The sequence below is a fragment of the Amphibalanus amphitrite genome, unplaced genomic scaffold (assembly GCF_019059575.1).
Source record: "Amphibalanus amphitrite isolate SeventyFive unplaced genomic scaffold, NRLGWU_Aamphi_draft 000064F_arrow, whole genome shotgun sequence".
NCBI lineage: Eukaryota > Metazoa > Arthropoda > Thecostraca > Balanomorpha > Balanidae > Amphibalanus > Amphibalanus amphitrite.
The window spans coordinates 1,133,772-1,147,845 of record NW_024881560.1 but is presented as its reverse complement, the minus strand read 5'-3'; the positions used below and the strand labels follow the sequence as shown (position 1 = coordinate 1,147,845).

The 14,074-nt window shown below is 45.8% G+C and overlaps 2 protein-coding genes across 4 annotated transcripts in view; one reads left to right on the top strand and one right to left on the bottom strand.

Moving 5' to 3' along the window:
• Window positions 1–5,151, top strand: part of LOC122378760 (X-linked retinitis pigmentosa GTPase regulator-like) — a 31,076-nt gene extending 25,925 nt beyond the window's left edge. The window contains exons 6-7 of the mRNA XM_043360225.1: window positions 4,644–4,793; window positions 5,141–5,151. Of these exons, the coding sequence (XP_043216160.1) occupies window positions 4,644–4,793; window positions 5,141–5,151 (161 nt within the window). The remainder of the gene's footprint in view (window positions 1–4,643; window positions 4,794–5,140) is intronic.
• A 1,882-nt stretch (window positions 5,152–7,033) lies between these two features.
• LOC122378721 lies at window positions 7,034–13,529 on the bottom strand. 3 transcript variants are annotated; one of them, XM_043360158.1, is made up of 2 exons: window positions 13,329–13,529; window positions 7,034–8,653 (listed from the first exon to the last, which is right to left on the bottom strand). In XM_043360158.1, exon 2 carries the CDS (start codon window positions 8,629–8,631, stop codon window positions 8,011–8,013), a length of 621 nt encoding a protein of 206 aa, XP_043216093.1. In that variant the 5' UTR covers window positions 8,632–8,653; window positions 13,329–13,529; the 3' UTR covers window positions 7,034–8,010. The 3 variants fall into 3 exon arrangements, with proteins under 3 accessions (XP_043216093.1, XP_043216092.1, XP_043216091.1); XM_043360157.1 differs by having other exon boundaries at window positions 13,459–13,513; XM_043360156.1 differs by lacking the exon at window positions 13,329–13,529 and adding an exon at window positions 12,684–12,713.
• Window positions 13,530–14,074: the final 545 nt, after the last annotated feature.

Below are 14,074 nucleotides of genomic sequence, written 5' to 3'. Positions count from 1 at the left end.
TCAGCTACTTAGCCGAAACGCATAATTTAATAAACACAATTTTAATAACAACGCATAATTTAATAACAAACGCATAATTTTGTTCCGTGTTATTATACTTGTCTCAACTGAAATACAATAGTAAAATGCATGTCATTCATGGATAAGGAATCGATGAATGACAGTTTTCGATGGGAAATTGTTCGTCAAACAGTCAAACACATATTTTGCTATTTGGGGTCATCGATACCAGGTCAGGTCACAGAGGTTAGGTCACTGAGGGTCACAATATGAAAATAACTATTATGTGATGCATGTTTTCTGGTCCATTTTACATGACAAATGCGATTATGTGGGTCAGGCAGCCTTTGGGGCCAGTTTAGGTTATGTTCTGGTAAAGGTCAGGTAAAGGTCAGGTCAAATTTCTAATTTCATATTTCTGCATGAAATGGGTATCAATTTGATGCAGCTCGTCACGGGGAGTCTAATGGTGGTCTTTGTTTTGCGCTACGTGGTCCAGAATTGCTAGAAGTTGAGTTAAAATTGACGTCATCAATTTTGAATATGTTTTTCGCTATAACTTGGCCAAAAAAGGAGGTATCGATCAACAATTTGTTATGTAGATCGAAGAAAGCAGGGATTATCATATATATTTCGTTCTTTTTAACTCGAAAACTTTTTGATTTTTTTTAACAGACCAATTGTTTGATTTGGGGGGTCAAAGGCTCAAAAGTTTGAAAATCCCAGATTGGAGTTTTGTAGCGCCGTCTTTTCTCTACACGACCAGATAGAGAGCTTTGAAGTTGCTTGTTAACAGTAGCTTTTGTGAGCGTTTCAAGATTTCATGTTTTTTGCTCATTTTTGCTCGAACATGACCTCAGTTTGACCTCAATAACTCCTGACCTAAGGTAATCTAAGACTTGAAATTTTGTGTGAAGGTGTCACATTGATGCCCGGCAAGCTACTGAAAATTTAGCGGGGCTGCGCGCCGCCGTTTTCTTGCTATACAGGAAAATACATAGGAGGGCTATATTGCCCACCCCCCCCCCCCCACCCCCCAGCGGGGCGAGGATTAACCGTGACCTGCTGAGGCTGGAGGTCGTTTCACAACAAAGCTTTGTTTTCTGCTGCACTATATTTCCAAAACTTTGTCACAAATTGACCAAGAAATATGTTGCATGAATGATATTGCAGTATTAATAAAAGGATACTAGGCGTAAAAATTTAAGTAACATCACTGTATGCTGATTTTTGCGTTATTTTTAGAACAAAATCGATGTGAGCCACTAAAAAAGTAAAACATAACATTGTTTATAAAGAAATATGCCATAACTCGCACCCATATCGGCGTTTTCGCAGGCGCTAGCGGTTGGGTGGGGATGAATCGGCTTTTGTTGGCCACAGTTGATCGGCCCACAGTTGATCGGCTTTTGATCAAACTAGAGCTTCTTGAAAAGAAGGAGCATGTTGCACGTGACGAGAGGAAGCCGATGATACCCTTATAGATCATAGGTCATTCGTTGACCATAGGTCATGCATTGACCTTCCAAGTCAGTTTAATGACCCAATAGTCGGAAGGGTCTAGACCTGCCTAGAAGTTTTTGTCGTGAGCTTTTATGGAGCTTTCGGGGGAGAGAGAGAGAGAGAGAGAGAGAGAGAGAGAGAGAGAGAGAGAGGGAGAGAGAGAGGGAGAGAGAGAGAGAGAGAGAGAGAGAGAGAGAGAGAGAGAGAGAGAGAGAGAGAGAGAGAGGATATTATGCGAAGTGCTCCATGGGATGACCAGAGTTGGCCTCCCGACGACACAGAGACAGAGACAGAGACAGAGACAGAGACAGAGGCAGACAGCGAGAGAGAGCGAGAGAGCGAGGGCGAGAGAGGGAGAGAGAGAAATTAGCCATTTTAGAAAACGGTCTGTATTAGTATTAAGTGACAATGCACGGATTTAAAATGAACGTTAATCCTTCTCACAGCTAGCCTGTTCAACGTGTTTCCATTTCCATCGCTAGTGACCTCGCCTTTAGGCCATGTGACCGGAAACCGGCAGCTAAACAGCAGATATTCTAGGGGCGCGGAAACCTTGAAGATTGGCTGTGCCGCAATGTCATTCCTAGTGGTTTTGAACCTGGCTAGATCGGCTCCATGCGCTCCGCAGATCGGCAAATTTGTAGTTAAGCAGCCCTGAAGGCACCAGCCAAGTTCCTCCGCTGGTCCCGGCCGAATAAGACATAAGAGACCAAACATAATTTCACATGTTGGGACGTTTCTTATCACAAGTCTAGAAACGAACGGTTAATGAGACCTGACACGTCGAATGCCCATTCTGGCCTATAATGGGCTCTAAAAACTGGTCACAGACCAAAGGTCATTTTGGTCAAGATCATGAAATTTCCAGGGTATGTGTTAACTTTTAATTGCAGATGGTCTGAACTTATCCTGACTCCTGACCGCATGGGTATTTATTTACTTATGTTGAGAAAAATAACTTACGGCAATGAAAGTTTCGCTGCTATCCGCCACTATTTACGCGAGTTATTCAGGAAAAAGCAAGGACAGGGGTTCATTTCATCACCCCTTATTAGAAGTAGGGTTTCCATTAAAAGTGAACGGTAAAATCGAAAAATAACATTTCCTGTATATTTCTCAATTTATTATGGTGGGTCCTTTTCTTTCGTAATGTTTATAAATGCTTATTAGGTAAACAATATTGTAAGTTGATCATGGCACGACATTTTCATTCTATTTTATCCCGTTCGTTCTAGCCCCTCTCGCCTGCCGCCCCCCCCCCCACACACACACACCACCACCACCACCACCACCAAACCGGCTGAGTTAGCTGAGGCAGGCTGGCTGAGGCGAGCGCCTCCCCTCCCTTCATGCCAAACAGAGCCTGGCTGTCGTGACCTCTGGCCTCACCGCCCGAAGGCTCGCCCGCTGCACTGTCCAAGGACGCCCTGCGCGGGCCGCAGCCTCTGCCGAGTCCCGCCTCTATCCACCGTTCACCACGCGCTGGATTCATTCATGCCTCTGTGTTTCAGCGTCCTACCCGTTGGATGGCACCACTGTAGTCATAGGCGACTGCAGGGAAGCCACGGTCAGAATGCCCCAAACGGCGAATTTTGAGGTTTTCTTTTAATTTCTCCGAAACTAGCCGGCACACGATCAAACCTCTTTCCATGATCATGGAAAGGAGCTATACGAATAAATCGGTCACATTTTCAAGCCTACAAAGCTGATGACGAAAAAGATATAGCCGGAAAAGCAAAACCTACGCTTAAAACCCGCGAGACCTGTACTAGACAACTGACGCCTTATCGCTGATTTTCGACAAAATGCGTTTTACTCGGTGTTATAGCGCTTTCCCTAGAAGCCCCGTGAACGGTGAAACATTTTATCTTTGACCTGACCTGTGACGTCATCGGTGACCCCGAGGTCAATGAAATTTGGTTTCGCTCGACAAATTTGACAGGGCTATCGAACGCCGTTTGAATTTTCCGGATCCGTCCAGTAGTTTCGGAGATACGGGGGGGGGGCAAAAATGCCCCCCCCCCACCGCGCGGAAGGTGGCTGGTAGGCCCACCGCCTGCCGGGTTAACACCGCCAACTTGGGAAATTCGGTATTTAAAAGCACATTGTGACACCTAACCCAGGAGTGGCGCATTTCAAATAAAGAAAGAACGTTGTTGCTATGTTTTCTTTTTAGAGGATTATGAAAAATTTCTAGAAAATGAAATTTTGGAACTTTAAGTCGTATAGTTATATAAATGAGTACCTACTACATTGTCCCAGGGATATACGATATAATAAAGTCGTTTCCATTGTATTTTAGAAATCTACTAAAACGCCTCGAAATTTATGATAAGAAGAACAACTTAATAGTCCAGCAATCTGCAAATTTCGTTGCCTGCTGAGCTCGGGCGGTGTTACCCAACGGTCGGTGCTACCCCAAAAAATGTAGACATTTACTAAATGTGGCATAATGCAATTATGAACGACACTACAAGAAAACAATTGTTTGATATGTATGTAAAATTGATGCGACAATCTAATGAATTTGAAAGATTGATTATTTGGCCAAAAATTGCGTGACTAGACCCTTAAAGGTTAAGGGGGTCGGTGTTCCCCCATCTTCCCCTAATTTTTCTAAACTTTGGCTGTGGGAGAGCTTCCGCATGCCTAATTGGCTCGGTGTGACAGCCATCCCTTTCGCCGATCACCAAAGAACCCCAGACAGCCGCTCGGTACCTTCCTTCCTCTGTTCGTCGGTGAGAGCTCTCCATTGTCGTCCATGCTCCCTCCAGTTGAAAGCGAGGTCTAGGTATAATGCCCGGCATCGACATCAATATTATGGTTCTTTTGACTTGTAAGTGAGTTGACCTACTCCTGAAAGCTGCTCAATGCTCAGTGCAACACGTGTCGCTCATCACCCCCACCCCCACCCCACCCCACCAGTTGATAATTATTGGTCAGGTGTTTTAGCAGTAGTGATAACCTGTGATAACCTGATATCTGTAAGAATCTTGGTGAGACCGAGACGCACTGAGCCCTTGGCAGTCGTGTTGGCTATGTTCTTCTGACTTCATCGCCCGTGGCCGCTGACCTCGCCCCTACCCGCTGACCCTCGCCCCTCCGCCGGCCCTGCTCCCTGACCCCTGCCCTGCTGACAGACCACGGTCAGCTGTTTGCCTGGGGCAGTAACGAGGACGGCCAGTGCGGGCTCGGCGACGCGCCCGGGGCCTGCCTGCCGACGCCAGTGCCATCTGACGAGGAAATCGTCAGTCTCAGTTGCGGCTACCGCCACACGGCGTTTGTGACAGGTCAGTTGGTCTGTAATTGTATGGGGTCCTGTTAGTCATGTCTGTCAGGACCAATGTTAAAACTAACATGGCAAATATTTTTCTCAACTCCCAGCTAGCAAATTGTTACATGGAGATCTTACCAATGCCATCGATCTTATTAATCTGTTACAAGCTCTTTCAGTGGGGACTGTCGTCAGTAGACTCGTTCATGGATCCAGGAAGAGAAGTAAGAGGGCACTTATTACGACGGACCAGTGAACGCGTTCACCTGGTATGAAATGCGCTCGTCATTCTGGGGCCTGGGAGCATATTAACAGAAAAAACATCCCACCTGAAACATCACAATACATCGGTACCGTCCTTAGGTTATAGGTAGGGGAAGCCGGGGGAAGCCCGGGCGCGGGGGAAGCCCGGCCACCCCGTTTCCGGCTAAATTATTCACAATAAAATGCTCAACTGTTTGTCCTTTCAGCGTGGCAGCTAAGGTAACGCCAGCAAAAAAGTTAAGGCTGACAAAAATTGCATATTGTTAAAGTTATAGCGCAAAAATGATATTTTAAGGGTTTTTAGCTAAAAAGTGAGATATCTTGCACTGTTAATGTTATACCATACAGTACTGATATTCATACGAATGTTATGTAAGGACCGTTTAAGTGTTTGTAGTGAGGGGTGACGAGGCAGGCTGGCTTAAGTATGACATTTTTTCGAATATCGCTGTTCTAAAATAAAAATTAGCACATTGGGGTAACCCCGGGCGAGTGGCCAAGCTTACCCCCAACCGAGAGTCCGAGAGCAATGCCACTAAACCACTGTTTTCCATGAGATAATAGGTACTAAGCAGGATTGGTTTACACCTAGATCAAAGATAAATTTCGAAAATAAACATGTTATCATAGACAAAGCCAGTCATGTCACTTAAAGGGACACTCCCACCTTAACATTAGTTTTGAGTTGAGATAGCCAAATTGGTGGCCATGGCCTGAAAATACCGGTTTGGGCACTCACAACATCGACAAATGCTTTAATTCGGAGATATGGAATTTCAAACTTGCAGTTTTCGGATTCTAAGGGGCTAGTGCATTGGTATGCCCCCTTAGAATTTGTGACGTCAGCGGAGATCTAACGATTTTTAAATCTTTTACTAAAACGTTTGGTAGCACGCGGTGGTATATGCTGCTTTGCGCGCAACAAATGCCGCACTTTCAAATAAAGTCGCTAGGAACAGCGGAGATCCCAAAAAGTAAACAAAAGTAAAAGTCTAATATCTTGAAAACCGGTGAATATTTTTCGATGAAATTTGGTAGATATTCGTTTTCGCTCTTTCTGAACCGAGCGACATCACTTTCGTGCCAATTCATTAACTTTTTTGAAGGTGGGAGGGTCCCTTTAAGGTCAACTAGGGTCAAACTACGTTTTTGCAGATAACGCGACAGACAATGAAGCTAGAGCTTCAAAAATGGTGTCGTTGTGTTCTTCTTCATCAGCCGAGTCGAATGATATGCAATATGATGCATTAAGGTAAAAAGAAAAATAAATTTTAAGGAATTTTGAAATACACATTTTTTGTCAATTTTGCATCACGATTTTCATCGACCTGTACTGTATATGTAGTAGACGCTAGCTAAAATACCAGTAGTGACATAAACTCTAAGATGTCCAGAGCTAATCAGCACCTTAATATTTCACTTTCCGTTAATATTTGGAAAACACATAATGGTTTCATCAACTCGTTGTAAAGCGCTGGGGAGGTGGCCGGCGTTACCCCTATGCCGGGCTTACCCCAGAAAAATCAACACTTTTTAAAACTCGATTTTCTCAACCTTATACTTATTCCACGAAACCGAATTTTTGGGAAAACACGGCCAATGAACTTAGCTAGCTAGGAGGATATCAACATTTTATACAGCACGTATGGTATGTAATAAAAATGAAAAAGAGCTTACTATGCCGGGCTTCCCCCGGCTTCCCCTACCTAACTTTTAAGCAACCATCGCACTAGTATTTTGTAGTCCTGGGTCCCTGTACAAGGGAATCAGGCTTTTTGACCTAAGATCCTTAGGAGCCAAATGCTGCGTCTCGTTTGCAGTTTGTTTTCTTGTTCTTACTTACTCCCCATGTGCCGCAAAAATATATATGATGGTGATGATGGTGCAGCGATTAATTGCAGATTATTTGAATAACGGCGGCCTCCCTATTTGTTTTTCCAAGCACACTGATCCCTTGCTCTGGACATGCCGCACGGCCAAAATCAATGAGTGTTTTTTTTCCTGCTCAATGTATTTTATTGCTATCAATGAATATGGGCTATAGCAAAGCGAAGCACTACCCTTCATGCCCTATCCATGACGCACGCGAAGGCACCATACCGCATGTTCGCGACTTCAATCGCACATAAACAATACACATTTGTTAACAGTCGGTCTGTTGAGTATCCATGTGAACCTTTCATTGTGTAACGCTTAAATACGGATATAAAAATATTTTTAGGACACAATCGGCAGCTGGCAGCGTCACAGGGAATACAAACTCTAAGAAATCTCAACATTGCTTCTCCTACCTCCTCCCAGACCGCTTGGCTAGAACAGCCAGCAAATTGTACGTCCAGTCACACACGATGAGCAATACGCAACTGTCTTTGTCCGATCGCTGAACACCGATGTAATGAGCGATTTAGACGTTATACATTGTGCAACACATGCACGGTCTCCCCACCTAACGCTATCAGATCACGGCATGCGAATTTCTTAATCTTATTATCATCAACGAGATCCTCGCATCGCATTACAAACGAAAGGCATCTGGAGGATGGCATGAATGAACTGGTTAGACCCTCGACTGGAGAGCAAAAACACAAAAAAATACTCGTGCATATTCGGTAACAGTAGGAGAGCATCCTGGGCCATGGGTAAGTTTCTTGCCTCTAGGTTTAGACATTTTGGTTCAATTGCCGGGCAGTACACGTGGCATTGCCGCTGCCTGGCCCCTTGGAACAGCGTGAGAGTTCCGGTTAGCACTTGGTCCGCTGGATATGGTCAAACCCCCTATCGGTAAAAGTATAGCAAAGCGTCAAACATTTTCCAAGCCAAGCTTTGAAAGTACAATTTTATTCATTGCACACACCGCCATTCACAGTCGCTTGCCCTTTTTGCCCACCCGTTCCGTGCTGCACCCTACTCTCCCCCCCCCCCCCGGCTTTGGCCCATATAAATGTACGGCACCAAGCAGTGCCCACCGACTATTTGGTGTCCTCCAAGGGTCGACGGGCCAGACGCGCTCCCTCCGGGCCAGTCGTCTCCCGCAGCGCCTCCATAACGTACACGTCGCTGGGCGCCAGCACGACGTAGTAGGACAGCACGCACGCATACCAGTACCACATCACCGGCAGGGTGATGGCCGCCACGCTGCCAATCATGACCAGGAAGGCGATCAGGATGCCAATGCCGTCGTATGGATTTTTCGCCGCATCCACATATTCGACGAGCAGATAGAGTTCGGTGCCCAGCAGGGAGAGCGTGACCAGCGACGTGAAGATGCCGTACCACACCACCCAGGGCAGCATGAACCTGCGCTGGTTCCTGCGGATGCCGTGCACCAGGAGACTGTCCATTGTGATGTTGATACCGCACGCCAAACACAATACGCCCAGTATAAAGCCCAAGAACCTGATGGTCCGGAAACGATAATGTCTGTAATCGTCGTCTTCAACAGGAGTGGCATTGTACATGCCCACTTCAGCAAAAAACCAGCAAGCCCATCCAAATAGCACGCCGACGTTGACGACGAGGTAGAGGATGGCGATCGTGAGCGCTCCGCTCCGGAGAGGAACACAGCAGCAGCACCAGTTCAGGCAAGCCATCTTGGTGGTTCCACGTCCAAACCTGTGACGAATGAGAATGAATGAGTGGGGTAGGGAGTAAGTAGTCCAGATCGAAACTAAAAAGTCATAATGTGTCACTACTGCGGACGAGACGCAATACATAGAAAAAAACAACATTTTAGTATATATACAATGGGAAATGATGACCATTGCTGCATCTCCCAAATTTACTTATATAAAAATCAAAATGTCCGTATGTATGTATGTATGTATGTGACGCGTCCGTCACGCTTGGCGGGCTATTGCTCCGGAACGGTGCGGGCTACGGGGGTGAAATTTTCGACTGAAGTCGGACGCGTGCATCTGTTTGTTGTATTAAATTTTGGAGGGGGTGCGTGGAGCGGTGTGCACGTGGCGGGCGCATCTTTGCGGGATTTTGGGCCGCGGCTGGCGCCGAGCAGAGAGCACGTGCCCTAGGCTCAGATTGTTCGCTGCGAAAATGAGGGAAAACAGAGTCGGAGGTCGTTGACCTTTGGCAATGAATACCGGAACAGAGCACCGCCGGCCAGGAGGAGACGCCAAATTTATTCTGGCCATAACTCGGCCGCTACTTGGCCGATTTTAATGAAAATTTATTTATTACGCTGCGCGTAATGCTGTCCCTCTAGTTTACATATATAAAAATCAAAATGTCCGTATGTATGTATGTATGTAACGCGTCAGTCACGCTTGGCGGGCTGTTGCTCCGGAACGGTGGGTGTTGCGGGGTTGAAACTTTGGCGCCGAGTCGGACGCGTGCATCTGTTTGTCGTATTAAATTTTGGTGGGGGTGGGTTCGGTGGTTTGCACGTGGCGGGCGCATCTTTGCGGGATTTTGGGCCGCGGCCGGTGCCGATCAGAGATCACGCGCCTTAGGCTCAGTTTCTTCGCTTGCAAAACCATGAGCGGAAACATCCCTGGGGGTCGTTGACCTTTGGCAATGAATACCGGAACAGAGTACCGCCGGCCAGGAGGAGACGCCAAATTTATTCTGGCCATAACTCGGCCGCTACTGGGCCGATTTTAATGAAAATTGATTCATTACGCTGCGCGTAATGCTGTCCCTCTTTACGCTGCGCGTAATGCTGTCCCTCTAGTCACATATATAAAAATCAAAATGTCCGTATGTATGTATGTATGTATGTGACGCGTCAGTCACGCTTGGCGGGCTATTGCTCCGGAACGGTGCCGGCTACGGGGGTGAAATTTTTGGCGCAAGTCGGACGCGTGCATCTGTTTGTCGTATCAACTTTTCGAGGGGGTGCGCTCGGTGGTTTGCACGTGGCGGGCGCATCTTTGTGGGATTTTGGGCCGCGGCCGGCGCCGATCAGAGAGCACGTGCCCTAGGCTCAGATTGTTCGCTGCGAAAATGAGGGAAATCAGAGCCGGCAGGTCGTTGACCTTTGGCAATGAATACCGGAACAGAGCACCGCCGGCCAGGAGGAGTCACCAAATTTATTCTGGCAATAACTCGGCCGCTACTGGGCCGATTTTATTGAAACTTGATTTATTACGCTGCGCGTAATGCTGTCCCTCTAGTCACATATATAAAAATCAAAACGTCTGTCCGTATGTATGTATGTATGTATGTATGTAACGCGTCAGTCACGCTTGGCGGGCTATTGCTCCGGAACGGTGCGGGCTACGGGGGTGAAATTTTCGACGCAAGTCGGACGCGTGCATCTGTTTGTCGTATTAAATTTTGGTGGGGGTGCGTGCAGCGGTGTGCACGTGGCGGGCGCATCTTTGCGGAATTTTGGCCGCGGCCGGCGCCGAGCAGACGGCACGCGCCTTAGGCTCAGTTTCTTCGCTGCAAAACTGAGGGAAATCAGAGCCGGCAGGTCACTGACCTTTGGCAATGAATACCGGAACAGAGCACCGCCGGCCAGGAGACGCCAAATTTATTCTGGCAAAAACTCGGCCGCTACTGGGCCGATTTTATTGAAAATTGATTCATTACGCTGCGCGTAATGCTGTCCCTCTTTACGCTGCGCGTAATGCTGTCCCTCTAGTCCCAATATAAAAATGGGAAGTGATGACCATTGCTGTACTATCTCCCAACTCCCATCTTTATTCACTGGATGAGCCCAAGGCCATATATAGGGATGAGCCGGTCCCGTAGCTCAATTGGTAGAGCGTTGGACTCCACGTGGTGAGAACACGCGTTCCCGGTTATAACAGTCCGAGTTCGAAGCGCGACGGACGCTAGACATTTATGGGCCTCCTGACAGGTATTGTTGCGGTTGGTGGCAGGCCGTAGCCAGGCGAAGTCAGTGAGGGGACCGGCCGTGCGGGCTATGTGCGCACGTTAAACTTTGGGCTCTAAATTCTGCCATAGAAGTAGAACCGGAATTGCGCGATCGGAGGGTAGAGGGCAGGGTCGCCGCGACAAGCCTCGCTTAGCGGTTGCTCTGTTCCTGTGAATCCTTCCTATCAAAAGGTTCGCACTAAATTTATAAAAAAAAAAAAAATGTATTCGAAGAGCAATGCTTTCCAAATTGTTTCAAATGTAACTTCTGAAATTGTTTAGAAAGGTGTGTGCTTATTGTTTTAACCCTATTAGTGGCAGGCTCCTGGCTACCCCTATTAGTGGCAGGGGGGGGGGCTGTTTACGACCCCCCTTGATATCTCGAGATCTAACGGGCCGATTTTCAAAATTCAAACGGCATTCGATTTCGCTCAACGTGATCTACATTTCTAAAAAAAAAAAAAAAATTAAGAAATGTCAATAGGGGGGTAGAGGGGGGTAAAAACGGGCAAATTGCAGATGCATTTTAGACTGTTTATCACGGCCATGTTTCTGAACCAATCATAACGCAACTTTTGCCGATCGATAGAGAATGAACCAGGAATTCACATGGATCCTAAAAATATGCATTTTCAAAAATCATAGGCGGATACAGATCATTGAGATTGGGGGTACACAAAAAGTAAAGTAAATAAGGTTTTTGTTGGTACTGTTTCTAAAAAGGGTGGTAATGGTCTTGTTATGTTACAATTTTCTTATGAGAGAACGACTACAATTGTATTGGTCATGCATAGGCGGTGTCAGGGCACCTATGTTGGGAGGTAAAACATAACCCCCCCTTTTTGGACGCCTGGATCCGCCTATTATAGCAAAAACGTGTCAAAAGAGGATGCACAATAACTTTGTATATGTTTATGTTATCAATATCACATGATACCTTTCATTCACTGTTCGTAAAACTGGTGCATACAGTTATAATACATCAGCATCGTGATCTTCGCCCAAATGACTCGCTTCACGAATAGGACCCCCCAATTCCCAGTGCTCTGGAGCCGCCCCTGGTAAAGTTATGAACTTGAAATTTTCAGGGAATGTGCCCAATTTAGTTTAAGGAGAAGTCAGAAAATTTCAGCATCGTAGCTTCAGCGGTTTCGGAGATATTCCCGAAAAACCTGAGGGGTGGATGAAAACAGCCCCCCCTGGCAATGGCCAGTTCCACTTGTGTTGTGTCACCTGCAAATTTCTGCAACTGTAAACTGTGACTTTACAACAAAAATGATATGGTAAGGTACCAAGTTAGGTTGAACTCATGAAACGCTTAGGAAAAATTATGAAAATAAAAATAAAATGATTTGAATAAGGTGCTTTGAGTGACTGAGTCACTAGTTCAGGGGCGGAGAGTTGTCATAATCCCTAAGGGTGCTTTTCTAGCACCTGGTGAATGGAAGCGACAAATTCTTACATAGAAAAGCAGATATATGTACGTTTTTCCAGCAGCATCACTCTCCTCACAACTTTAGCCAAGCAGTTTGTCTCAGATCTAATTTAAGCATTCCTGGAGCACTATTATAATTTATATGGCAACTTTTGAATTTCAGGGGTGCTCGAGCACCCCCAAACCTCTAATTCTCCACCCCTGCACTAGTCAGAACCATTACTTGACCATGGATCATCCATGACTTGACCATTCAAATGCCAAACCAGGATGTCAATGAGTGCTCAATTTTCCTTCAAAAGTAAGTACCTAATTTCCTCAGCCAGGATGCAGGATAAAATAGCAATTGATAGGTAGGTAGGTACCTACCTATCTATAAAGTGACTTGCAAGTTGCATAACATGCAATCTTTCACTATTTTTTTTTTGTCTTTATAAATTGAAATCACAACTCAACCAAAACCTGACCTTCCTCAAATAATACCATTTTGGGTAATTTTATCTGAACTTTATCAAATTTGAAACTTTTGGTAGTTTAGAGGGGTACCTACATTTACAAACACCCTTGAACCACCCCTTACTAGTCGCGTTTACATAGCATTTTTGACGAGGCTCTAGCTCGTTTATTGATTTGGCAATAATTTTGATGCAGTGGTCTTCAAATATTTATAGGGGATCATTTGGTAAATTTTAAGCAGTATTGATATCTTTTGCAACATCACGGACGAAGATATAAGCTTGCAACAAACCCTATGTAAAGTGTAAACGTGTCTATACTGTTACATGCACCTCCTCAAAACTGAAACACTCAAAACTAAACCCCCTGCTGAAAGCTGCAAATTTGACAAAATTCAGCTAAAATAGCCAAAATTGGTATTTTATGATTACAGCCAGGTTTAATTGTGACCACTCAACTCTATAACGGGTGACTTATTAATTAAATTAGGTAAGATTGCCAATTATGGTGCAGCTATGACACTTGAGGCGCAGAAGCACCGTGCCTTGCAACACTTACCAGCAGCCATACAACTTCGACAAAATATTTTACACGATTCAGATAACGCCGTCTCTGCCCCTAGCTTTTAGTTAGTGTTCCACCACAGCTCCTGACCACAAATTCACATCCAATGATTCACCGCAGGCACCTCAGTTCAAGATGTAAACACCGAACTCGTAAAATGTCAAGGCCGATATGTAAACGAATATACGATACCAATACGGTGATGAGCAAGGTGATGAGCCATAAAGTGCTGCCACCTAGATCAGGGCCTGTTTCTTTCAATTCACCGATAGATGGCTCTCAGCTCCGTACCCAGCAAACATACCCGTTGCCCAAGCAAGTGGGTTCCATATCGGGTGAACCGGGTGAACATGGGCCAGATCCAGATTGGCCCACATGGGACATTGTCACATTGGCTACCCATATGGGCCCACATAGAATAAAAATGGGCCATGCGGGCCAGTGCATATGGGCTACAGATTGAGATGGGCATCCCATGCGGGTCCCATAATCCATATGGATCACCCATGTGAACTCCAGCAGGTAAACTGCGCGTGGTATTTATTGGCCTAACGCCCTAGCCTGACCGATGCGATGGGTGCCTGCTGCCAATAGTCAGTTGTAGGTAATCTGACCAATACAGATGTCGCGACGCTTCTGTCCGAATATTCATGTACCGTAAAGTGGGGCTATTTGAAACGGATTTTACAGTTTTTGGCCTTTCCCTTCAAAACGGTTGATATTTCCTATAGCATGTAAAT

What these genes read in the sequence shown, in the direction of transcription:
- LOC122378721 (XM_043360156.1), bottom strand. Translation starts at nt 12,712, where the DNA reads ATGCAACTTGCAAGTCACTTTATAGATAG. An exon ending in GCAAGTCACTTTATAGATAG is followed by an intron (nt 8,654 to 12,683) that starts GTAGGTACCTAC and finishes CATTCGTCACAG; the next exon opens with GTTTGGACGTGGAACCACCA.